We start from the raw sequence: 25,931 nt of genomic DNA, 5'->3' as shown, positions 1-25,931 counted from the left end.
TGGGAGCAGCGGAAGCCAGGCAGCCAGGAAAGCAGGGTTGGCCAGGAGTATTTGGCTGAAATTCCCAGTACCGTGTGAATTCCCACTCTGTGAAGCAGGCAAAGAATCAGAGCATCCTTCTGAGTTTACAGTTCCCCCGGGTCCAGCCCTACTTCTGGTTCCTCAAGCCCCAGCCCCCATTTCCCATCACTGACACGAGCACTAGCTGAGGCCTTCTCACACAAAAACACAAAAGCTGTAGGCCTAGATCCTGTTTTTCTTTCTGCATGCGCGCGCACACACACACACACACACACACACACACACTTTCTCTCTCTCTCTCTCTCTCACACACACACATAGACACACACACATTTTCTCTCTCTCTCTCTCACACACACACACACACACACACATGGACACACACACACACACACACACACACACACATCCTTGAGGTCCCTAATAAGAAACTGTAATCAAAACCTGCAAAGAAATAAAGCTTCTGGACAATGCACTCTATGAGGTTGTGTCCTGAATGTGTTTTCTGGGTTAGCCCTTGAACAGGAAGAGGCTCAAAGGAATGAGCTTGTAGCCAAGAGGTTCTGGCGGGAATAAAAGCTGTCAGGACACAAGCCTGGGAACTTGAGGGACCACAGAATGACAGATCATCAGAGCTAAGAGCTAGACGTGACACTAGATCTTATCTAAGACTCTCCCAGGCAAGCAAAGTTCTGCATAGCGTGAACCCCCAGTTACCTGGAAGCTTGTTAAACCCGGATTCCTTTGCCAACCTAGGCCTGTTGAACCAGAGTCTTCTGGGGTGGGTCTGGGGAGTTTGCAGGAGTAGTTCCATAGCGGGGAGCTCCCCACCTCACAAGGAAGTCTGCTGTGGTTGGCCAGCTCTACTTGCTGGTTAAGCTGGAACTTGCCTCCCTGTGACTATACCTCAGTCCTGTCCTCCACACCTGCCTATAGTGGTGTGAAAACCTACAGATGCAGGAAGGCAGTTTCTGCATCTTCCCAGAGTTGCCTTTCCTCTATTTCTCCAGGCTTTGCTCTCAGAGCCTACCCAGACCCCTCCTCTGGGCACATACCAACCTGTCTCCCCCTAATCATAGGGCACCAGACCTGGCCCCAGGTCCCAGAGGCAGCAAGACCAGGACATTAATCATTTCCTGGCCTGTGACCAGCAGCCACATTAAAAACCTCACTCATTAGAACAGCATGGCTTCCTCAGAAGTGCCTTGCAAAGATGAGGGTGCAAAGAGGCTCATGTTAGCTCTAACAGCCCAATTTTCACTGGCTCTACTTTCCACCTGGACAACCTTATCCTCTTCCAGGGGCTTCTGGAAGCCCCCAGGCATAGGCCAACGTGAGCTCATAAGCTCATAAGACCTCACGTCTTTCACATCACTTGTTCCAGTATCCTCCTCCCACCACCCCCTGACTCTCACCCCCATCTCCATTGTCCACAAAACCACTTAATAATATACCAGGCACTATTTTACTGTATTAACTTATTTAACTTTCAGTCAACCTTATGAGGTAGATATTATCATCTCTATTTTACTGCTGAGGAAACTGAGGCACAGAGAAGTTAAGTATCTTCTTCCAAGATCATATAGCTCATAAGTAGCAGTCCCAAGATTTGAACCCAGGCAGCCTGGCCCCAGAGTGCGTACTCTTAGTCTTTCTCCTGCACTAAGTACTAATGGTTTTGCCTCGGGGGCCCTCTATGAGAACTCTTGGTGCCTGGTTAAAGGGAACATTGTCCTGCATTTCCAAAGCCCTTGTCTGGGAGAACCAACCAGGGTCTCTGCAAATACGCTGCCATGCACACTCCAATGTACCACAGCTTGTGGTGCTTGGACTTAATTCTGCTTGCCATCTTCTCAGATGCCTGAGCCCGTGGGGCCAGGAAATACAGTTCCATGTCACACATCCTGCTGAGACACTATGCTGCCTATGCTTCTTCATTCTTTTTCAGCCATCAGACAATAAAACAGCCCACCTTGATGCACACTGACTCTTAGAAACACAGACCACCATGCTATTCCTGGCTCATGCAACACATGGAGTCACTCTATACCTCCCAGTGTGCCTACTTTGTACTGCACTTTCTGATCCTCTAGACAAACTGATGCTTAACTCTGTTATACGGCAGCATCCTGTTGACTTAAGATCACCTCAGCACTCAAGTACCCAGTGGTATCCTTGCTCCCACTTCCAATTTTTTATGAACTGAAAATTAGGTTGGAATGTGCTCTGGCCCTCACAGCAAAGGATCTGCTTGTGGAGCTCCTAAAACTTCTGACCATGAAGCTGCTGGGCCTCCTCTTTTGGCTCACAATTGGAGATCATGGTGGCTGCTGGCATGACAAATCTGGACTTCCTGTTTGTGTCAGCATAGTGAGAGACCCATCCTGGCTTTTCAGTGGGCTGGCCCAGAGTGGAGCCTGTTCAGCCGCCCTTTCAGAAAAGTACCATGCAGGCTTTCCCAAGCAGCCAGGGAGTTCTGAAAGGCACAGGAAATGCTTCCATTTCATTGGGACACAACGTGTAAGTAGTGTGGCAATGTGGAAAGAGCTGAGCTTCACAACCCTGAGCGGGACCCTGGGTGAGTTACTCATTTTGCCTCAATTTCCTTATCTGTAAGCCAAGCCTTACAGTAATAGCTGCTAACAACAACAAACCTTTAAGGAACCTTTACTATGTTCCAGGTACTGTGCTAGGTTTGTTGTATACTTTATCTCATTTAATTTTCAAAATATCTCTGTGGGGTAGGTACTATTGTTATTCCCATTTAGAGATAAAGACTTCAAGCATAGAAAAGTAATGCGTTCTTGCTAATACAGTCATTGAGCCTAGAGTCAAACCCCAGGCAGCTTGACTTTAATTACCAGAATAATCTATATAAAGTGCCATGCAAGGTTCTCAGCTCATAACAGGTGCTCAGTCCCTAATGCAGCACAAAACAGTTTTTGAAAAGTTTTTACATATATTACTGCAATTGATGCCCTAACCTCACTGTGAGGACAGTGATCAACATCCCCAGGGAACTGAAAGTTCAGAGCAGTTAGGTATTATATCCAAATTCAGGAAAAGAAACTAAACATGGGGCTCAGTTCTAGGCTAAACTCTTTACATTCATTATCTCAGATAGCCTTCATAATGCTCTATAAGTTAGCAATGACTATACCTAGTTTATAGATTAGGAAACTAAGGCTTGGAAGGTTAAGTCATTTGTCCAAAGGACATAACAAGGAAGCAGCAAGACCTGGATTCCACTGCCTCATGGCTGTAAGCAGAGGAAATGGGGCTAGAATTATTTTTTTCTTCTTCCTAGTCCAGAAAATGCCCCACTTTAACTGCAACAGAGTTTGAGCACACAGGAAAGGGTAACTCTTCTCTTACACATGATAGATACCCAATAAATATGGAATCATGTTGAATTTACTCAATATAGTTGACCCTTGAACAGTGTGGGAGTTAGAGGCACCAACCCCATGCACAGCTGAAAATACATGTATAACTTTTGACTCTCCAAAAACTTAACTACTGATAGACTGCTGTGGACTGGAAGCCTTCCTGATAACATAAACAGTCATTAAGACATATTTTGTATGTTATATGTATTATATACTGTAGTCTTACAATAAAGTTAGCTAGAAAAACGGAAGTGTTATTAAGAACATCATAAGGAAGAGAGAATACTTTTACAGTACGATACTATTAAAAAAAATCCACCAGTGCTGTTCTGACCCACGTTGTTCAAGAGTTAACTGTAAATGTTTATTGAATTCATTCAACAAATGTTTATTGAGCACTAAATAACCAAGACCCCACTCTCAGAGACTTCACCTCCTAGGGGAATTACAATTGAATGACAATTCCTTTCTGATCTGATTTGCTTTGTGTTCCCTTACAAGCTTCTCTGGTCAGGAATTGGGGGATCCTTGGTCTATGCTGTCCTTGGGAATATCTAGAGCTTAACAACATCCTTTACCATGTAAGGTAGATTGCCAACTTTTCTCTTCATTTTACCCTCCCTTGGCTGTTCAGGACCTGTCTTCACTAGCCAGGAGACTGGGGTTCTCTCTACCTCTCTGGAGACCCTTCGGGAAATGTGTGCCTAAGAAAAAGCAGGCAGTGTTCTGGAAGTGTTGATTGTTATAGGAGGTCAGAAGTGTATATTAAAATTATTTTGCTTTAGTTCCTACAGTGAGCAAAGAAGTAGCCTATCATTTTTTGTTTCTCTAATTCCTGTCAGACTGCATATAAATTACTTAGGATAGGGGCTGTGTCTTTTGTATGTGTGTCTCCAACTCTCAGCATAGGCTCTAATATGTGGTGGGAACTCAAGGTGGGATTGATGGATGGACAGATGAGCAGGTGAATGAGCAGGTGGATGGATGGATGGATGGATAGGTGGATGGATAGGTGGATGGATGGATGGATGGATGGATGGATGGATGGATGTTTTTGTGAAAGGTTGGGTGGATAATTGGCTGGCTGAATGATTAAATGACTGAATTGAAGGGAGGAAGAAATGAAGGGAGAAACAGGAGGAAAATGAGGGAGGAGGAAAGGATAGAAGATGATAATGAATGAATGGCTGGCTGGGTGATAGATACACTCTCCACTGAGTATGACTAATAGACATTGCATGTACTTCCACACTCCTGATGTTTTTTGGCATGAGAGTGAAAACAGTGATGAAGAAGGTAGGATAATCTAGTGGTTGTTGATCCTTGGCTTCTAGGAATAGAGTGGACAATGGTAGGAAAGAGTATCCAGGGGCGCCTGGGTGGCTCAGTTGGTTAAGCGGCTGACTTCGGCTCAGGTCATGATGTCGCAGTCCGTGAGTTCGAGCCCCGCATTAGGCTCTGTGCTGACAGCTCAGAGCCTGGAGCCTGTTTCAGATTCTGTGTCTCCCTCTCTCTGACCCTCCCCCGTTCATGCTCTGTCTCTCTCTGTCTCAAAAATAAATAAACGTTGAAAAAAACATTAAAAAAAAGAGAGTATCCACCAAAGGCAAGCAGGCCCTGGGTACACAGTGGGATCCACAGGGTGGGCACTGAGGAGCTTTAGGGGAGCCAGGAACTGGTACTCAGTTCTTGGCAGGGAGGAGCCCAATATCCAGCAGACTTCAGCAGAGGCATTTCTGCTCTCTCCCATGCTCTTAGGACTTGCTGCTAGAATAATAACTTTCTCCCAAGTCCCCAGAGTCCTTTTATCCTATCACAAGAGCACCAATTCCTCTTTGTGGCCAGGGCCCCTCTCTACAGAGACAGTCCGTGTTTGCCCTCCATGTGATGAGAAAGGGACCTAAGGATACAGCCACCACAAGGCCCAACCTCTACTACCATTCTCACCAATATCATCACTATTAATATTGCTTTATCTTGTCTAATCCTTCAAACAAGGCTGGAAAATGGGGATTATTAGCCCACATAATGTTTGAGAATATGAAACTCAGAAAAGTTAAGTAAAGTGCCCAAGGTCATCCAGGTGGGATTCCCACTAGGGCTCCCCAACTGTATTACCCTACACTGGCTTCCAGTTGGGTCCTTCTCTCCCAGGCTATCTGCCAGGGCCCAAGGGCAGGAGCTGAACTCCCCACTCCCACCAGGGCTGGGACTGGGGCTGTTTGTTAGAGCTTCCTACCCAGCCTAGTCATGTGATGTTGGGGAAGGGAAGATAATATTCCCGTCTATGACACAGGCCTATATTTATCTCTGCATACAAGCAGTTAGGAAACTGTTGCGCATTCCTGGGAATTTATGAGTGAAATAAACATTTAAATGTTTCTATAAGGTTTATTTAAGGAGAACAAAATGTGACCTGCTGGCTTATTATAGGGTGAGCTTGTGGGGAGACAGCCTGGGCCTCCATGCTTGGCTGATTTCAGGGAAGGGAAATGGACCCTTGGTGAGACTGGGCCTGTGGAAAGGTAAGGGGGTGCCCCTGCCATCTTTCCTCCAACTACGTGTTCAAATTTGTGCTGGCTGGAGGGCCTCCTGAAGGAAAGTGTTTGTGAAGGCGGGAGCAGCCTGGAAGAATAACAGGAGTGTCAGAGTGTCATGCACACACCGGGAACCACGAGAGGTGAGACCAAAGACCAGGAGAAACAGCTATAAGAGTAGCATGGTGAAGTGGGAAGGCCAACAGGCCTAATATTTAGTCCTTTCCACTATTTTCCAGCTGCACAGCCCTGGACAAGTCCTTTCTTTCACTGGTAAAGTGGGGGCTGATGAGGAAAAAGCAGGGAGAAAGGAAATGCATCCATTGTCTACTCCATGCTCAGGGCCTTCACTTTCCTCTTTATGATTCTATGGCATTAGGAGGCATTACCATCCCCAATTTGTAGATGGATATCCTGAGATTCAGTGGCAGAATTGCTGGGAGGATGAAGTGAGGAAACACACCAGAAGTGTCTGGGATCGGGCCTCACACTTAGAAGTCCAAGAAAGTGTCACTCCCTTCTACCCACATTTGTTCCTTTGTTATTCATGTCTGTAACCTTGCAAAGGACATCTCTACATGGTCTCAGAGGCAGATGGTAAGAGAGGGAGTGGAGCCAAGTGAAGGTGGTCTTGGAGGTGGGCTTCTCTGGGAGTCACTGATTACAAGACCACTTGGGCTTTTGTGGTCAGAAAGATGCCCAGGGAAGATGCTCTATGGCTCCATGACCAGAAGAGTGAGGCCCTCCTAATTTAACTCCAAATGATTGAGCAGACTCAAAACTAAGAACAACAATCTCTTCAAAACCAAACTCCAAAGTAATTGATTCAGCCCCAAAGTTAACAATAACAGAATATAACATCTGACACTTACTGAGCATTTGCTAAGTGCCAGGTGCTTTCCATCTGGAGCTGCAGATTTAGCAAATGAAAATACAGCTATGTCCATACAATTTTGGAACACACTTACACTAAAAAATTATTTGTTGTTTATTCGAAGTTCAAATATAACTGGACATCCTGTATTTTAGCCGGCAATCTTATTTCCATATCAATCTGTTTAATTTTTGTAACTACCCTGTGGGATAGTTATTTGACAGATGAGGTAACCAAGGAACACAGAGGCGAGGTAACTTGCTCAAGGTCACACAGCTAGTAAGTGAGAGCCTGTACTATGGATGAATTACTGTGGTTCCCAAGCTCAAGGCCCTTGAAGTCCTGAAGCCAGTAACTTCACTGGTAAGCTCCATATTTGGACATGCTGCACCACAAGCTTTCTTGAGGGCCTGTCTTATGTTTAGCAGCTCAGGTTGGGAGCAGGGTTGAGTATTCACACTCATCACACACACTACAACCTGGCAGAATTCACTCCAGAGGGTCTCTGCAATCTTCCCACACTTTCCTGGATTCCTGTCTCTTCAGTGCCTACTGAACTGAAACAGCCCACAGGAGACTGAATGTTCCCCACAAAAACAGTTTTTCACAGAGCTTGTTCATCCATTCTATGTACTGATTAGGGAAAGAACACTTTGATTTTATTATTGTATATTTTTGCACGCACTGAAAAGAGAGAGTGAGGAGCATTCCAGGACATTCCATCAGGGGATTAGAGGATTTCTCCCTGATTGCTTTGTGCCTCCTGGTTTTTAAGCTGCTTTGAATTGCATGTGTTTGTGGTTACATGCTTGGCACTTGCCACCTATGGCTTGTTTCTGCCTTTCTATGAGCATGTCTGCCCCTACCCTCCTCTGACTGAGGGTGCATACAACCCTGTGCATGACAGCCACCTTAGGAGAGCTTTGCTGCAAGTTGTCTTCAGCCAGGAGGCAGAGAAAACTTCCACCAGAAGAAAGCTCCTTAGTGCGTTGCAGACCATTTACCTCGCAGGTCAACAGTAAGGGCACCAGGCCCTGGGCACTACCTGGGGTGGGGGTGAGGGGTGCTTTCACCCACTCCTCATCCCATTGTGCTAACTGAGAAGCACTTCAGAGGTCTGCCTATTTCACTTTTCTCTTCCTGTGCTCTAGCATAGACTGTAGCACATGATAGGCATTCGGTAAGTTTGCTGGAGAGAATAAAGCATAACAATGTGTGGATGTTTACACACTGACTTCTTAGACTAGAAGGCTTTTGAAAACTTCAGCGAGCCAACCATAAAAAGAAAGGCTAGACAATCTGTACAATAAGTAATTGGATGGAGCTGGAGGAGTAAGTTGAGGAGGGAGGGAAAGGAAGAGAGGATTTTCATGGGGAGTGAAAAGCCAAAGGGCAGAGGAGAGGTGAGGATGGTTAAGCATTATCTCCTTCCATGTCCTTTGAGAGCTGAGAGTGAAGAATGAGGCTCTTTTTGTCTTTTGTCTGCTGAATAATTCTTTAAAGCAATCTTTCTCAGAGCCTGGGCCAAATGGATCACAGATTCATTTGGTTTCAGGTCAAATAGTTTAACTTCAGAGTCAAACCATGGATGGTTAGGAGAAGCATGCATTTCTCCTTATCTGCTAGGGATGTTTGTATTTATCAAATTGTCTCCCCATTTTTATAGCCTCATGTTTTTATATCTTAGATTTTATTGCTGGTTATTTCAAATTGCTTTGGGAAATAGGTAGTGTGTCAATAAAATAAAATAAATAAATGAATTGTATTCTACTTACTTAGCAGAGTGAAGGTATTAGACTCTTGGAAATGGGTATATATTATAATCCCCGCAGCACTACACAAGGTTTTTTTCAGGATGTAACATGAAGAAAGTAATGTTTGGCTCTCCCACCCCTTTTATGTAGACTTACCTCATCCTCATTAATGTCTGCTGGGAATTCATAAAAGCCCATCCCAAGAGATGGCAGAAACCATATGATATAATGGGCATGAAAATAATATTTTAGCCAAAGTGCATTTCTTCCTGTTCACCAGAGGATTCATACAAGAAAGAAATTCTCTATATATGAAAATCATGAAAAAGGTAATTTTTAGAGCACAAACTGTTGCAGTTGAAATAAACTCCACCCAGGGAAAGAATTTCAAACATACTATAAGAAAAATCAGCGTTTCAATTGGAATTCCCATGGTAGCAGTCACCCATTGGACTGTATGGAAAGAAATCCCACCAAGACGATGCGGGAGTTACACAAAATGAAATATATTGTACAGCTTAGTGCTTAGACTTAACCATATTGTGTTGTATACCTAAAAGTTTTCTAACGGGGTAGATCTTATAAGCATTCTTATCACAACAGCAACAACAATAACAATAATAAATAAATAAGAAGGCAAAAGGAAGAAATGTTGAGAAGTGATAGATAGACTTACGGCATAAATTGTGATAAGAGTTTCATAAGTGTATACTTATCTCTAAACTCATCAAGGTATATACATAAAATATGGATAGCTTTTCATATGTCAATCATACCTTAATAAAGTGTTTTTTAAAAAAAAGGTGTCATGAGTCAAGGAGGCTTTAAGCACAAACCTCCTGTGTTTCAGAAAACCTTGGTTTTCAGGTTAAGAATCATGTGCCACAGGGGCAGTAACTTGGATGCTTTCAGGGCCAGTCAGGGAGTACAAGTGATTGAAGCAAGCTACAGAAGCAGACCAACAGTTACTCTGCAGAAATGCAGACCCAAGATGGCTTGGTCTCTTGGTTTTTCAGGAAAAGCAGGAAATCCAGACCTTTATGGGAATTCTTCCAATTATAAATGTTGACAACTAATATAAAAATTTACAACATTATTTAGCAAATGGCCCTCCAGGTCTCTAATTTGTACCTCAGAGAATAGCTAATTCTTTCATTGAGATCCAAGAAACCACAACAAGAAACCCTGGTAATGACACGAAGAAAAGCCTCTGGAAAACCTTCAGCCCTTCTTTCTGCTCACTGGAGGATCCATCCCCTTTCCGCCCTTTTTACTGGCTCTCCCATTTAGCTTGGCAACTGCCCCTGGTCCTGTCTGCTCCAGTTTCAGCCCATGACCTACCATTTTGATTCCCCTTTTTGACCTCAGCAGCTCTTCTGGATGCTGTTCCACTGTGTGTCATCAGGTCCCACATCATGACCCAAGATCTTCCTGCTTCCTTTCTGGCCCCCTGGAAGGCCCCAGCTTCTCTGCCTCTTGCTGGCCTCCTACCAGGGGACAAAAGGTGGGGAGAACTGAATACAGCCATTGTTCATTTTAATGATAATCATGATCAATAGATATTTGTAGGCCATATGACACTTATCAAAGTGCATACACATTCATCATTTCATTTTATTCACATAAACTTCTGAGACAGAGCAGGCCTTTAACCATTTTATATTTATGGGAATTGACAGGGTAACAAGAGGACAAAGCAAGTAACCAGCTCATCACTAGCCCATCAAGCTTATACTATCTATAGAAGGAGCTATTGCTTTTTTTGGGAAACTTCTTGAGCATGTCTTACAAGAGTCTTTGACAGAATTATGGATACCTGTGTTCTCGGAGGGACTGGAGTTCTGGAGTTGTGAGGATAGGTTGGCCAGTCTTGGTTCCAGTCACAAGCATCATACTAACTCCCTGTCACTGTACATTGGCCAAATGGAGAGTAACACAGCTCCAATTTACTGGAAGCTTCTCAAAATTCCCAAGCGGTAGATGGATACTATAGTAACAGGGCTTCTTCCATCATCTCAACCAATGTGCATCATGATGATCCATGAATGGATATGCTGTCAACATTTCTATGTTTTCTCTTTGGGTGGTCAAGTTATTCCCAAACCTGACCTTCAGTGTTCTCCATGTCTGAAACCATAAAAATCAAATTCACTGGAATAACACCCAATGTCCTTCAGAAGCTGGCTCATCCTTTTATTCTATTTCCATTATTTGCCTCTAAATTAGGTTCCTGCATCCAAGTCCAGTGTGTGTGTTTGTGTTGTAGTCTTCCCCCTACAAATAAGCAATTATTTGACACCAGCAGGGTGTCGAGGAATTAAAATAAATTCTGACACTACCTACCTGGAGACAGAATCAGAACCACAGGTAAAGAACTCGGTCCTACAAGACTGCCCTCACTTCAGACACCAATCACAAGTTCAGGTTGTCACCTGTGCTTCTGATAGACTGGTTAGAAATCAGAGGTTCCCATGATCCTCTCCTCAGGTTTGATAATTTGCTAGAGTGACTCACAGAACTCAGGAAAACCCATTTACTCACTAGATTAATGATTTATTACAAAGTATATTAAAGGATACAAATCAACAGTCAGATGAAGAGATACACAAGGTGAGATTCTGAATAAAGGAGCTTCTGTCCTCATGGAGCTTGGGATGTGGCACAGTGGCATGTGGAAATGTTCTGGTTTCCCAACATGGAAACTGTCTGAACCTCCTCCTTTTAGAGGCTTCATTATGTAGGCATGATTGATTAACTCATTGGCCATCGGGGATTGATTCAACCTCTAGCCCCTCTCCCATCCCCAGAAATCAGGGGCGGGACTGAAAGTTCCCACCCTCTATTCATGGTTGTTTCCCTGGCAACAAACTTCCATGCATAGATGTCTTGCAAAAGTCACCTTCATTAACATAAACTCAGCTGTGGTGAAAGGGCTTGTTATAAATAAAAGACACCCATTTCACCTTTATGGCTCTGAAGGAAGTTCAGAACTGAGGGCAAATATTGTAAGATACCAAATATTATAAGAAGAGATTTTTCCATTGCTCTTAATGCTCAGGAAATTCCAAGGGTCTTGGGAGCCGTGAGCTAGAAACTGTGGATGAAGACCAAATATATATGAGAAATATACTTTGGTTATCTGAATGACTATATATATATATTTTTTTTTCTTATAAACCACAATATTGCAGTTCCATTCTTGACCTTTCTATCTTACATACCCCATAATCCACACTCCAGTTACACTGATAAATCCCTAATGCCCAGTTATGTCTTTTACTAATGCTGTTCCCTTTGCCCAAAACCTCTTCCCTACTATCTTTGTCTTACAAGCTCCCATCCATCCCTCAAAACCTAGCTCAAATGTCCTCTCTTCTGGAGAGTCTTCAACTCCCCTGATGAGTTTTCCTTCTTTTCCTTTGAACTTTCACAGAATGTGGTCCATTTCTTTTCAGCTTAAATTTATTATAAGTATTCATTACTTCTCTGTATCCCTTGCTTGTGAGGTCTTGAGGGTCTTTGTTTTTCAAGCTGTTCCTGGCACATGATGGATAACTAAAGTGTCTTTGTTGAAGGAGAGAGAAAAGTTATATGACAGTAATAAAACTATTTATTGAAAACACCAGTCATGTGCTAGGTGCTTTTTCAACATTATTTTTAAAACTCACATCAACCTTGTGAGTTAGATTTTATGATCATGGGGTATAGAGAGGTTAAATAACTTGCTCAAGGACACACAGCTAGTGGATAGTGAGCATAAATTTGAGCACAGGTCTGTATGATTCTTCCAATAGGCAATACTGTTTTCTACTCCTCCTATCTAGCCGAAGTCCCTGCCCAAACTTTCCTTCCATGTGCTCAGAGATTCTGAGTGCTTCCACCTCCTCCAATCCCTGCACCTCTCTCCAGCTGAAGAGGTCTTGGAACACAGGGATCTGGCATTCCCTGGCCTGACTCTGAGACAACTCTCTATCTCATCCAGCCTTTATGTTTGAAGCCAAGGGAGGGGAGGAGATACAAATGAAAATGGGAAGAGCTGGTTTCACTAAAAATTGTGGGATTTAAGAAGTACAGATAGCACCATATGGAACCCACTTAACAACAAGTAATAATGAGAAAAGGAGAGAAGGCCTCCCCACCAACCTTGCAAAGAGTCAATACGTATACACTAAGGGCTCAAGAACACAGCTCAGCCCTGGGTTTGTGAGGGCAGCCCCCAGGCAATGGCTTCAGGAGGGCCATTAGCTCCAGAAGGACACAGTCCTCAAAGTGGCAATGGCGACCCACTGCTCTGAAGCTCCAGGAAGCCACACCAACAGTGGGAGGTGGTGTAATGTGACATGCTTAAGAGTGTTAGCAGACAGGTCTTGGCAGGGACTGTGTGGTGTTCATAGAGAGCCCTGGCAGCACACACCAGTAAGGGGGTTGGGGATCAGGGAAGAAGAGAAGGAAAACGATAAGGGTACATATAAGAGGACCCCTAAAGAGATGCCCAGACATAACTGGGAATGATTCTGAGATGGAAATACAGCAACAGTAGGTGGCAAAAGAACCAGAGAGACACTGTATGTTACTGTTATCTAGTCCTATTTTTATCCCCAGTACACTTAGGTGTGGGAAAGTGCAAGTTGACATGCATCTTTATGGACCTTATTGTATACCCTATAGTGCTTTATTCGATTCACTTATTCACTCACTCAACCAATATTTATTATAGTCCAGATATGGTATTACCATTCACACAACCATCACAGTGTAACCGTATACTGATTTCACTACAGCCTCACCAACCCAGAATGGAAAAACTCTCATGTTTACTGTTAGTAGTTTTATTTAATGCTTTTGAAATACCTAAAAAATCTAAGTACTGGCTAATAACTTTTGTCCTAATTTCAGAAATGTGTAATTAGATAAACATTTTTCAAGGTTATACAAATTAAATGTCACAAATTAAATTATCAAAATGTCACAATTATCCCAATATGGGCTCTCAGTGAATATCGGGAATGTGTGGATGCATCCTTCCCCAGTCTGGCTGGCTGCAGCCTAAGCCTCTGCACCATTCTTTTTCTAGATTCTTAGTGAGGACTAACCAGGGGTGGCTTAGAGGTTCCCAAAACTTGGTGCATGAAAAGTAGAACATGTTAAGCTCAGTGAATGCTTGCTGGGGAATGAAGGAGAAATGGTGTTTTTACTTTCTTGCTTTCCTTTTTTCCCCCTTGAATAATCCAAATAAACTGCATTCAACCTTTATCAAGATGGTTCTGAGTGTCATGATACTGGAATAAATGCTCTAGCTCCACCTCCTGGGAGCTTCCATCATCCTAAGTCTAACTCCATCTGTGTTTTTGTTCTGAACCACCAGGGCCCTCACACTGCAGAAATATCCTGCAGTCCACCTACCATCATCCTGACTGGGGAGGCCAGTTCACCAGAAGGAGAAACTGATAAAAACCTAGTCAACAGGTACATTCCATGTGCCTAATCTTTGTGCTGTATAGAACAATATTCCCTACAATATGAGGATTAAACAGATAGATAGATAGATAGATAGATAGATAGATCTTCTTCATTGATCATTTTATTGATGAAATACAATCAAGCACTTTTTCCAAATGTGAGCAAAAGCTTGGGATTTTTTCCATTATCTCCCCCACCCCCAAATTATTTTTCTTCTCCTGGATCTGGCTCTTTGCACTTTAAGAAAAGCACAAATCATGCAGGCAGTTTTGTATAATAACTGCCCAGATATTTGCAAACAGACCTGAGAGATATGAGTCTTTGACTGGAGAATCCTGCCCCTGGCCGAAGTGTGTCCTCTGTGGAAGATGAGCCAAGGACATTGGCTCATATACACAGGGATGTCACTGCCTCAGTTTGGCACAGCACTAGTACATGCATTGGTTTAACTGGAATAAGATTGTGTAAGTATAGTTTCCAAAAAGCTACAAAGATCATTCTCATACAGATATATAGTGAGCATGTGTCAAAGATTTCTTGAACTCATTGACAAGGGAACCATGAGGATAACAAAGCCAGTTCAAAAGAGGATATAAGAGATGGAAATATGTATACAATCAGTGAGGAGGAAAAGAATGCTGGAATAAGATCGCTAAGTTAGACATAAAATAGGTTAATATTCCACAAGGCAATGAAACCTTGTTTTTTATCTTTCTTCTCCAGAAATCATCTACATCTCTTCCAGACAATTATTCACATTTTATGAGTTTTCTACAGTTAGATGTTCACTCAGTCTGGGCCCTAATGAACAGTAAATAGTCAAAGTTACATTTCCTTAGGGAAGTGTTTCAAAAACCTTAGCAAGCATCAGAATCACCTAGGGGGCATGTTCAATCAAGATGTCTGGGTTCCACCCCCAGAGTTTCTGATCCATTTGGTCTGGGGTGGAACCTGAGAATATTTATTTCTAACAAGTTCTCAAGCTTAGACAAGCTTGAAAGATGATGCTCTAGGACGACCTTGAAAGAATATACAGGTATCTGTGTGTTTACCAGTTGTGGACAAATTTGCTTAAGATGACTCTGTTCTGTCTTTCAGAGCTCACAGTCCCCATAGGAGGCTTTCTCACCGAAACTTGAAGGTTTCCACTGTTTCGCTGACTTCTGTGGGTAAGGGCTAGTCCAATTTATCTTATTTCTGTAGAGACAGGGGTCCGGCTGAAGTTGTGTTTGAGCAGGAAGGCTAAGATCTGGCAGCTTAGCCAGGCTCAGCCCCTTCCCCTGTCTTAATTCTCAGGCAGGTCCATAACTATGAGCCCAAGAGGGCAAAGTCAGTCTGCCCCTCTGTGTTTGAGCCCAGAAGAAGTATGATATCTAATTATAATTTATTTGGTAAAAAGACAAGGCCAGGGGGTAAAGAAAAAGATGAGGAAGTCAAAGAGAATACAGCTGGGTGAGGCTCAATTCTGGGGTTCAGGGGGCAGAGGCCTCCACCTCCTGCTAGAAAGGCCCACATCCAGGTAGGTACGTGCCTGAATGCAAGCATGGCTGCCCCAACCACCAGGTAATTCTCCAAGTGGTTTCTCAGGGTCTGTTCTGGACCATTGGAACAGAGATGTCATACAGATTTGGTCTCTGCTTTCATGTTGCTCATAGTCTATGAGCAGACTAAGACGTGAACAGATATAATCAAGACACTATATTTTAAGGCCCTTCACAGAAGTGTTAGGGAAACTGAGGCAAGAAGGGGACCAATTCTGTCTGGGGAGGGGGAAGGCTGGATAGGGATTCCAGATGAAAGAGTATTTGAGTTGTACCTCAGAGAGTTGGACAGGCAGACAAGAGGAAGAAAAAGCATTCAAGGTGGAAGAAACAACATGGTGGAGATGCAGGAACCATAACAGAGTAACAGAGTGACTGAATGTTCTGATGTGTGTATTAGGGTCAGGGCTCTTTCAAATGCTGGAAACCTAACTTAAACTCTTACACCAAAAATACATACATACATACATACATACATACATACATTCATACATAAAAATAAATAAAAGCCAGGTTTTGTGGTTTCAAGGAGTGCTGAATCCAGGTGCTCAAGTTGGGTCATTAGTAATTGGTTTATCCCATTTCTAAAGTTTCATGTGTTTGCTTCTTTTTTGTTTGTTCATTTGTTTTTTTGTTTGTTTGTTTGCAAATGGCTACCAGCAACTCCAGGCTTATGTTGCATCAGTGGAAATAGAGTGCCTCTTCCTGTACACTCAACACAATTCTAAGACTTGCCTCTTCCTGGCCTCCCATGGCCATCCCTGAGTCAATCACTATGGCCAGGGGGATTGAACTCATTGACTGGCCAAGGCTGGGGTGAGGTGGGGGATAGGATTTATCTTCTTCCTAACTAACATAATTGAGACTCAGAGTAGTTTCATCCAAAGCAAACTGGGGAACTACAACTAGAAGAAGGGGAAAGGGAGGCTGTAGAGGCACAATGAGAGCTATTCATCACCAAGGGGGATGGGAGGGAGCTTAGGAGAAATATGTGGGATGGGCAAAAGTGCTGGGCCAAGTTTGGCTTTTGCACATGACTAGGGACCATGAGGAATCCTGATGAGGTAAGGCAGGAGGATTGCAAGGTCAGATATGGCTCTTAGGAAAATCACTCTGATAGGCAGTGGAAGATGGGATGAAGGGGAGAGCCTGAAGGTAAAGGACCTAGGAAGTGACTGTTGTAATTGTGCAGGTGAGATCTAAGAAACAAGAATGGAGAGGAGGCACAATTTCCAGAGATATTTATGAGGTAAATGATGATCAGGACTTGATGATCAGTAGATGGGACATGAAGAGACTGAGGAAAGAGTGTGGAATGACTTCCATGTTTCTGAGCAGCTGGGGAAAGTGGTGTCATTCACCTAGAGAAGACCTGCTGGAGAAGAGGCAGTTTTGGAGAAGGATTGGGGTAGACAGTGTGAGTAAAGAAGGGAGGGAAGGTGGCCATGATCTTTGGAGTGTTCCCTTTATCCACACATCTTAAGCTCATTAGCTTGTTGAAGAAACAGAGACCTGAAGGATGAACACACTAGGGAAACAGCATAGAGGTGGAGCTCCTGATGGCTTTCCCTAATGGCAGAGTTTAGGACAGTACTGGGAACCTGTTACAGAGGACTTGCCACAACCACAGACTACAGGCAGCCCTATCTGTCTGAGGCAGCCCTATCTGTCTCCCTAGCCCAGCATTAGGGCCAATGTTTGGCTGGCTGAGTCCACTCTGGGCAGCTTCCCTGGGCTGGGGTGTTGGAGGACCAAGGATCCCATGGCTCTTGCCCCATGTTCACCCTCCCACTGCAGACCCTGCAGGGCACATTATTGACCTGGTACATGACCAGCTGCCAGATATCAGCATCTCAGAGGAGGACAAAAAGAAAAACCTGGCACTGCTGGAAGAAGCCAAGTTGGTGAGTGAACGATTCCTGACTCGCCGCGGGAGGAAGTCCAAGAGCTGCCCCGGAGACTCCCAATCAGGTAGGATGCACAGGTGGCTTCCCTGAGCACGTCCAAGGTGGGGTGGGGGATAGGGAGGTCCAGGCTCCAGTTGTGGGAGCTCTGCTTCCAAGAGGTGGCCTTTGACTTGCCTGCCCCCAGGCCTCTAGACCCTAGGAGGACTGAGTCCTGTGGAAGGAATCTTGTGAGGAGAAGACATCTTACTCTGTTTCAGAAGCTCTAAAAATACTGATCCCACTTTAGTTCAGAAAACTCTGCTTTTCATTTTTTAGGCCTATTGTGTTTTTGTTTCACCAAGAAATGTTAGCCCATATGATACCCATGAATTTAGCATGGGTTTCCCCTCCCTGAATCCTGCATAGAGAGAAATCCCTGTGTGATGCCCGTGTGCACAGGCTGCTGGACCACTCTGCATAGATGGAGTCCTCCTGCGGTAGGAGCCTTATCTGGGAGTCCAGAATCAGTCCCTGTCCCTGACGAAACGATCCTAGTTCCCAGGGATCAGATATACCTGAAAGGATGTCTTTGTTTAGCTGAAGTTGTAAACCTTCACAAATGCTGGCCAGTTTGTGTCTGTTTCCACAGCTGTTGCCTTGAACCTCAGCCCCGGAGCTTCTCCCGCATCCTCTCAAAGCAACTCGCTTACTGTTCCCACGCCGCCTGGTGAGGTCCAGTGCCCCTGGCTTCTCCCTTTGTGTGGCAGCTGAGCCCCTCCCATGGCCTGAGCAGGATGCCTCCTATCTTGCAGGCTTTCTAGTCAGGACCCCTGTTTGGTCTCCTTCTCAGAGGGCTCCCAGCTAGGCCTGGCTGGGCTGGCTCTGAGGAGGTGGATGTACTTTCTATTGGGGTTCTGAGCTCATGTGGGGAGACAGGCCTAGCCCAGGATGAGGCCAGGTAGGAGAGGATGGAGGCAAGGTTGTGGGAAGGAGGCTAAAACTGGTGCTTTCTCTGCTAAGAGAGGACTTGCAGAGAGATCACCTCAGAGCTTATTTAGAAAGGCTTCTATTTGGACCACTCTTTTATTTTTTGGTTTCTTCCCTTTCATTAGGCTGTGTATGGGGCCACACCCTCAAACCAGCTCAGAAAGGGGCATGGTGCCAGGAAGAGCAGCATGCCCTTGTCCGAGTTGTGGGGCAAGCTCAGGCTCCACCCAGGCAGGCAGCCTGGGTTCAATTCCCAGTGCTGATACTTCCTGGATACATGGCCTTGATTTCCCTCTGCCTCAGTTTCCTCATGTGGTTTTTATGTTGATTAAATGAGGGCTCACCACAGAACCTGACATGTGGGAGACACTCAACAAATGGTGATGTTACTGGCAACCAGGCCTGAGGGAACTGGGGGAGGACATTCTGGGGAAGTAGATGTGTTTTTGCTAAAGAATCAGCTGACAGTCTGGAGTGCTGGACATCACTCACCAGTGTCTGGACCATTCCAGGTTTGGATGCATGCAGTGGCCCAGAGTCTCCTTTGCTTGGAGCACCACCACAGGTAACAGGGGCCCAGTTTGGGGTTTCTATGCCACCTGGTCTCTCTTCTTATCCCTTAACCCCTTAAGACCCTCCATGATGTATTGAGATGAGGGTTCTGGGAGGGGGAGACATCTATTACCTCTAGAGGCCTCTTTGAGGGTATTTCAAGAGGAGATATGATTTCTTCACATTGCTATCTGACTTGTGTTTACTTTCTCCAGCAGAAGGGGGATGAGGCCGAAGTCTCTTCACCTCATCTTGGCGAGCCTGTGAGTGTGAACTCTGCCCAATCTGCATGATTTGGGTGGGGGAGACACTGTTCCAAAAGCCTAGGCTGGCCCTGGGCAGCCTGCGAGTGGGTGTACATGAGTGGAGGGTCAAGGCTGGGGAGCTGGAAGGTTCCTCTGTCCTATCATGATGGGAATTCTGAAGTGGAGGGGGGTAAGGAGGCAGGATTCAGTGGGGATCACCTCCATGGTGGCCCTGCTTATATCCCTGCACCCTCACTCAGGCCACTAGCCAGAAACCAGGGGGATTACTAGGCCCAGCAGCAGTCAGGCAAGACTGCTGCTTTTTCAGCTCTAGTGAAAATTGCAGTAAAGTTCCAGCCCCTGGGTAGGATTCTTCCTGGGGGCAGCCTGGAAAATCTCACCTTTGCTGATGAGCACTAGAAGGATCCCACCCCTACTCAGAGCAAAGTGCTCAAGGTGGTGTCGAGGGCAGCATAAAATATAGTATCATCTAGAACTGGGGCTGGAATAGAGTTCTCTTGGAGAGTTTCAGTATTCACACAAGATAGCCACACAAATACCCCAACATAGACCTCTAGGCTCTTCACAAAGCAGGTTTCCTTCAGGAAATAAAATAAGAATGCAGAAAGATATCACTTTTGCGAGAATCACCTGATTCAATGGTCTTTAACCTCTTTTGGATCATGAAATTTTCTGAGGAAGTATTGAAAGCTGTGGATTCTCTTCCCAGAAAAACATAACACGTACACATAAACACACATATACATTTTCCATAATTCCAGAGGTTACCAAATCTGATGAGAAATTGAGTTCCTAAGAGTTAAAGTCCTTGCCAAGAAGAGTCAGGACTAGAAACCAGAGCCACTGAGTCAAGGCCAAAACTTGTGGCTGCCCCCAAGCTGCCCTCTATTCACTGTCCTCCACAGATCCTAGCCCTTGGGAAGTTCTTGGCAAATTGTGTATGGCAGGTCCCCTTGTCCTGTCTATTTTATAGACCTCAGGCTTGTCTGTGGATCCCTTTTACTGGTTCAGACTTGACTGAGAAGTCCTCCCCTAGCACTTAGTGCACACACAGGCACACATACACACAGGCACCTTAGCAGGTCTGTGGGGGCAGAGGCCTCACAGTGGAAGTGGCCACACCTCTTTCCTCTCTAGCCTGCCTCTATAGTCCTAGCTCTACCTTGTCTCTTTCAGAAGAATGTCTCCAAAGGGCTAGCTGACCGGAAGCAGAATGACCAGAGGAAAGTGTCTCAGGGCAGGCTGACTCCTCGTTCTCCCACAACTGAGAAGTCCAAAGAAATTGCAATTGAACAAAAGGAAAACTGTGATCCCCTCCAGTGCTCTGAGGCCACACACAAGGGCTCAGCTTCCAGCATAGGCAGTGGTGGGAAAATGGCCTTGAATAGCCCTCAGCCTGGTCCTGCTGAAAATGACCTGGGAAAGGTGCTTCTGAAGACGGCCAGGGAGGGCAACCCTCTGCCTAGAGGTCCAGCCCAGGGTTCTGGAGGGGCAGCTCCCCTGGCCCCCCAGGAAAAAGGTACAGCTGGAGAGCCGACAGGGTCAAAGTTTGGCTCCAAAGCTGAGCTGCGGTCCCCTGCTTCTCGGCCACCCCTATTGAGGGGGGTCTCCTGGGACAGTGGTCCTGAAGAACCTGGCCCCCGGCTGCAGAAAGTGCTTGCCAAGCTGCCTCTGGCAGAGGAAGAGAAGCGTTTTTCGGGCAAAGCTGGCAGCAAGATGGCCAAGGCACCTGGACTCAAAGACTTTCAGATACAAGTGCAGCCAGTGAGGATGCAGAAACTGACTAAGCTCCGAGAGGTGGGTTCCTGAGGGCCAGCTGGGCAGGGTGTACACTCCAGGTCCTTCCTGAGCTTCAGATCTCTGGGCCAAGCTGGACTTGGGGAAAGGTAGCTCTGGCCTGGACTTGGGCCTTATAGGGCCCTAAACTTCCCTACCCTGATAAATCAGGACCACTCTATAGCCTCTTCTTCATAAGTGCCAGTTTCAGGTGAGTGAGTGTGGGATATAGTTGCCACACAAAGCCACATTTTAAGCCACATTTTAAGGCAGTTATATGGAGGGGCACATGGGCCCTCAGGACTGGGCTGTGTTTTCCTCTTCAGCCAGAGCTGGAAGTTCATAAACAGGAAGCCCTTGATGGAGCACCTTGTCATGCCTAGGCCTGGGATAGGCAAGGACGGAATAGCTTTTCCCTTTGTCAGGCCCCCCAGCTTTCCTTCCTGATGCCTGTTAACAAAGGGCCTCAAATCCATCTTCAAGGATAATGATGGCCATGAGGGACTGCTCCCCCCGTGGTGAATTTCTTCCAATGTCTGTGACGTCCCCAACTTTCACTGGCCACCAAACTCGGCACAGTAGTCTCTCATGGGGCTGTCACCCTGTGCAGGGGGATATTGGGAGTGTCCAGCGATGTAGGGGACAGAAACAGGGTGTGGGGGCAAGAAGAGGTTAACAGGACAAAGGAATCATTACCCAGTCCTCTCTTCCCCAGAGGGCCAACCCAGGCCGCAGGTCAAGGCAACTGGGATTCCATGGGGTGGGACCTGGCACCCTCATGGCCGGAACTGGACAAGGCTCTCCTGGCCCCCTGCAGAATGGGTGTGAGATGGGGAAGGAAAAGAGGTATCTGATAGTGGTCAAGCACAAGAGAGGAGGTTTCTGTGCTAGCAGGGACACATTGCAACATGTCCTATTCAGAAACCTTCATTGCTATTCAGAAACTTTCCACAAGGCTCTGAATTGAATGCTCTGGGGAGCTGCTAAGGAAACAGGTAAAGGGCCCTGGCCAATTACTTTCATTTGGGCTATGAGCACCCTCTGCTGGCCCCTTCCCTTCCTTCTTTACGCAGGGGGTAAACCACTCAAGTGGCCCCTGCTATACGTGAGACTGAAGATCCCTTTGTAAGCACGATAAGGGGCGAGGAAATCTGTCAGACATTGGAAGTGCTGGTCTGGTGCTGATTGACTTGGAGCAGGTGTGAGCCTACCTGTGCCATATACATGTGGTTGGCATCCCCATCTCTCCTGGACTTTGACTGCTGTGGCCCCAGGCAGTATAGTGGGGTGGCAATTCTCAGGCCTCATTTGTCTGGAGAGTTTAACAACTCAAGGGATGCCATAACAGGCCACTGGGGAACTGGGAGAGAAGTTGTAATTCCTGGGAGTGGGCATTAACTGCCCTAAACAGCAGGGCTAGAAGCTCTAGCCAGCTCAAAGCACAGTCATGAGCTCAAGAAAGATCATTTCCAGCGGGAGCTTCATACACATCTAGGGGACAATCCTGTCCCCAGAGTCCTGGGATCTGCTTCTGTTTGTTGTATAGCTCTCAGCCACAGTGTGGCTGGAGCATTTGCCCAGAGGCCCACAGGCTTATTTAAAAGTCAGACCATGCCAAGGACAATTCTTAACTCAAGGAATGTGGTGCTAATGGTGGGTTTTCAGGCACCTTTATGGGCTGGGAGAGGAGCAGTCTTCCAGGTGCCTTTCATATATCACCACGTTATGACTGTCCAACCACCTTTGAGGCTGCCCTTAGTACCTCCCACATGAAGCTGAGTGAACACAGGCCCAAAGACAGAACCGAGAGATGAGTTCAGCCTGATGTTATCATCCAAAATGTTGTTTTCTTCTTTTCTTAAAAAGGAGCACATCCTGATGAGAAATCAGAACTTAGTGGGGCTCAAGCTTCCAGACCTTAGCGAAGCAGCTGAGCAGGAAAAAGGTAGGTGTGGTCGGGGCAGATGCTCTTCTCAGGCCAGTGCTGGATTCATTTTCACCAGATCAAAGAAGGTGAATGTGTAAATACTAGACTTCCTGTCAGGGCCTTTGTCCCATTGGCAAGTGTGGGCCAAACACAGAGCAGGCCCTCAGTAAATATTTGCAGATAAATGAATGAATCAGATTATGTTTCCTGCCCACTCAGGAAACTTCTAAACTTGTCTCCTTCCAACCAACCCCCTGCTTCCGGACCCCGCCAGTCCTCTCTGAGCCTTGTTAGCACTTAGTGGGCCTGGAAGGGTGACCCAGGCCTGAACTTTTGACACTTCCTTTTCCTCTCACACCCAGGAAGCTACCCAAATAGAACGGTTCCTCTTTTCAAGACATCAGAGTCATCTCTTGCTTTCTAATTTACTGTCACCATAAAGTACAGACCCCAACCCTTTCCTCCCTGGCCCTTCAAGTCCCCACCTACCTACTCTGCCAGACTCATTTTCAGAAAATAAGACTTTGGGTCTCTTGCCTCCCTCCCTTCCCCCTTTCTCCTGGCTCACCTCTTCTATGGGTTATGCTACCTGTGGTTAGTCTCAGCACAGAAGCTTTCTGCCTAAGGATTGTTGTGTGAGCATGTCCAGGGTGACACAACCATGTTGGAGGCCCTGATCTGAAATATAGTTAACTAACACCAACCTATTCAACATTAACAAGATTCTCAGAAGTAAAATTTCCAACAATTTTTTAAAGTACTAAATTAAAAAAATTAACCATCTGTAGAGGAAATCTCTGGAAAAGTATTGTATACTTTTCTACTTTTAGTTTTTAATTTGCTTATTAAAGAAGATTCAAAACACTAGGAAAAGATTCAAAACCCCATAAATTCTGAAAAAAGCAATTTTTATTCTTTCCAGTATTTACAATTTTTTCACAATTGGTTTGATTGTGTAGATATAATTGCCTATTTCTACTTTTAAAACTTATTTCATAACCAATTCCATATATTTTGGCTTGTCCTTTTATTTATCATTTGATGGGTATATTATTGGGTATTTCAGATGTTTATAGTTCTTCTAACTATGATTAACCACCCTACTTTAAACAACTTGGTACCTGTAGTTTTTTCTTTCTTCCTTCAAGTTACTCTCTTGGGATAAATTCTCAGGCTTGAGATTCATTGGGTCAAAGCATAGAAACATTTGCATTTACTAAATTGCTTCCAATGTGGAATGCTACCTGCAAAGACTGGGTGAGGACTCTTCCTCCTAAGAACTACCAGCAATTGACTTTGCTTTGCTTTTATTCCTTATGCGCCAGAATATAGTAAGAACCAGATACTCAATAAATGCCACTTTGCTATCACTTCAATTAATTTGCCAGCAAGCAAGTTCAAATGTAAACATTTTAAATATTTATTTACTCTGTTTTTTCTTATTGGGTAGGTTAGCTTTTCATCTCTTTATCCAAGTGTCCATTTGGGCCTTAGGTTTTTTGTTGGTTTGTTTCTTTTTTGCTGGTAATATATGTAAACTTTATAGATATTAACATTTCATTGACTATATTTTTTTCTTGTAATTGATTTCCAGTTTCATACCATTATTATTGGAAAATATGCTTGATATAATTTCAGTCTTCTTAAATTTGAGACTCGTTTTGTGCCCTAACATATGATCTATCCTGGAGAATGCTCTATGTGCACTCGAGGAGAATATGTATTCTATTGCTTTTGAGTGGAATATTCTGTGTACATCTGTTAGGTCCAACTGGTCTAACATGTCACGTAAGGCCAATGTTTCCTTATTGATTTTCTGTCTGGATAATCTAACCATTAATGAAAGCGAGGGTATTAAAGTCCCTTACTATTATTGAAGTGCTGAAAATTTCTCCCTTTAGGTCTGTTAATATTTGTCTTATGTTGGGTGCATAAATATTTACAAATCTTATATCTTCTTGTCGGATTTGTATTTTTCTCAATACTTTTTCATTCTAACATTTTTCATTTAACGAGTTTTGTTATTGCAGAGAAATTATAAAGTTCTCATAATCATCTTTGCCTATCTTTTCCTTTGAGAAGTCTTCCATTATTTAAATCATTATAAAAAATTATTTCTCTTTGGGGCACCTGGGTGGCTCAGTCAGTTGAGCGTCCGACTTTGGCTCAGGTCATGATCTCGTGGTCTGTGAGTTCAAGCCCGGTGTCGGGCTCTGTGCTGACAGCTCAGAGCCTGGAGCCTGTTTCAGATTCTGTATCTCCCTCTCTCTCTGCCCCTCCTCCGCTCATACTCTGTGTCTCTCTCTCTGTTGAAAATAAACATAAAAAATTTTTTTTAATTATTTCCTCTTAATTGGGATAGCAAATCCATTTTCTAATAGTTTACAGTTTGATCTATTTTTTGTTAATACCTGTGAAATTTATTTTAAGATATTAGGTATTTGGAGATTTAAGATCCTATTACCTCAATAATATTTTGATAGTATGTATATTTCTTGTTGTTTTGTGGCTTAGACCATCATATACTATATTCTTTGTGTGTGTGTATATATATATATATAAATACTAGTGCTGGGCCCTTGATTCTGTTTTATTCTAATCAGTACTGTACCATTTTACTTACTGCTGCCATATAATATGTTCTAGTATGTAGTGAGGTTACTTTTCTCTCATTGATCTTCTTTCTCAGAATATTCATTATATTCTAGATATAAAGATTCAGTGTGAAATAATGGAAAGAACAACTGGACAAAAAGTCAGGAGATTTGAGCTAATGTCCCAGTCCAGGAACCAGCTGACGGGTCTTTAAATATGTTCTTCCGGGGCGCCTGGGTGGCTCAGTCGGTTAAGCGTCCAACTTCAGCTCAGGTCATGATCTCACAGTCCATAGTTAGAGCCCTGCATCAGGTTCTATGCTGACAGCTCAGAGCCTGGAGCCTGCTTCGGATTCTGTGTCTCCCT

At 44.6% G+C, this 25,931-nt stretch overlaps 1 protein-coding gene across 15 annotated transcripts in view; it reads left to right on the top strand.

Moving 5' to 3' along the window:
• Positions 1 to 25,931, top strand: part of IRAG1 (inositol 1,4,5-triphosphate receptor associated 1) — a 146,904-nt gene that overhangs the window by 74,335 nt on the left and 46,638 nt on the right. For 7 of the 15 annotated variants that reach the window (XM_032594825.1, XM_032594827.1, XM_032594824.1 and 4 more), the window contains 8 exons: positions 13,941 to 14,041; positions 15,134 to 15,204; positions 17,374 to 17,547; positions 18,112 to 18,189; positions 18,962 to 19,014; positions 19,217 to 19,264; positions 20,444 to 21,064; positions 22,910 to 22,988. In XM_032594825.1, coding sequence (XP_032450716.1) covers positions 13,941 to 14,041; positions 15,134 to 15,204; positions 17,374 to 17,547; positions 18,112 to 18,189; positions 18,962 to 19,014; positions 19,217 to 19,264; positions 20,444 to 21,064; positions 22,910 to 22,988 — 1,225 coding nt within the window. The remainder of the gene's footprint in view (positions 1 to 13,940; positions 14,042 to 15,133; positions 15,205 to 17,373; positions 17,548 to 18,111; positions 18,190 to 18,961; positions 19,015 to 19,216; positions 19,265 to 20,443; positions 21,065 to 22,909; positions 22,989 to 25,931) is intronic. The other 8 variants (XM_032594823.1, XM_032594820.1, XM_032594822.1 and 5 more) reach the window with 5 other exon arrangements.

This window comes from Lynx canadensis, chromosome D1 (genome assembly GCF_007474595.2).
Source record: "Lynx canadensis isolate LIC74 chromosome D1, mLynCan4.pri.v2, whole genome shotgun sequence".
In the NCBI taxonomy this organism is placed as follows: Eukaryota; Metazoa; Chordata; class Mammalia; order Carnivora; family Felidae; genus Lynx; species Lynx canadensis.
Note: the sequence above shows the minus strand (reverse complement) of the source record. Positions and strands in the feature narration are given on the sequence as shown.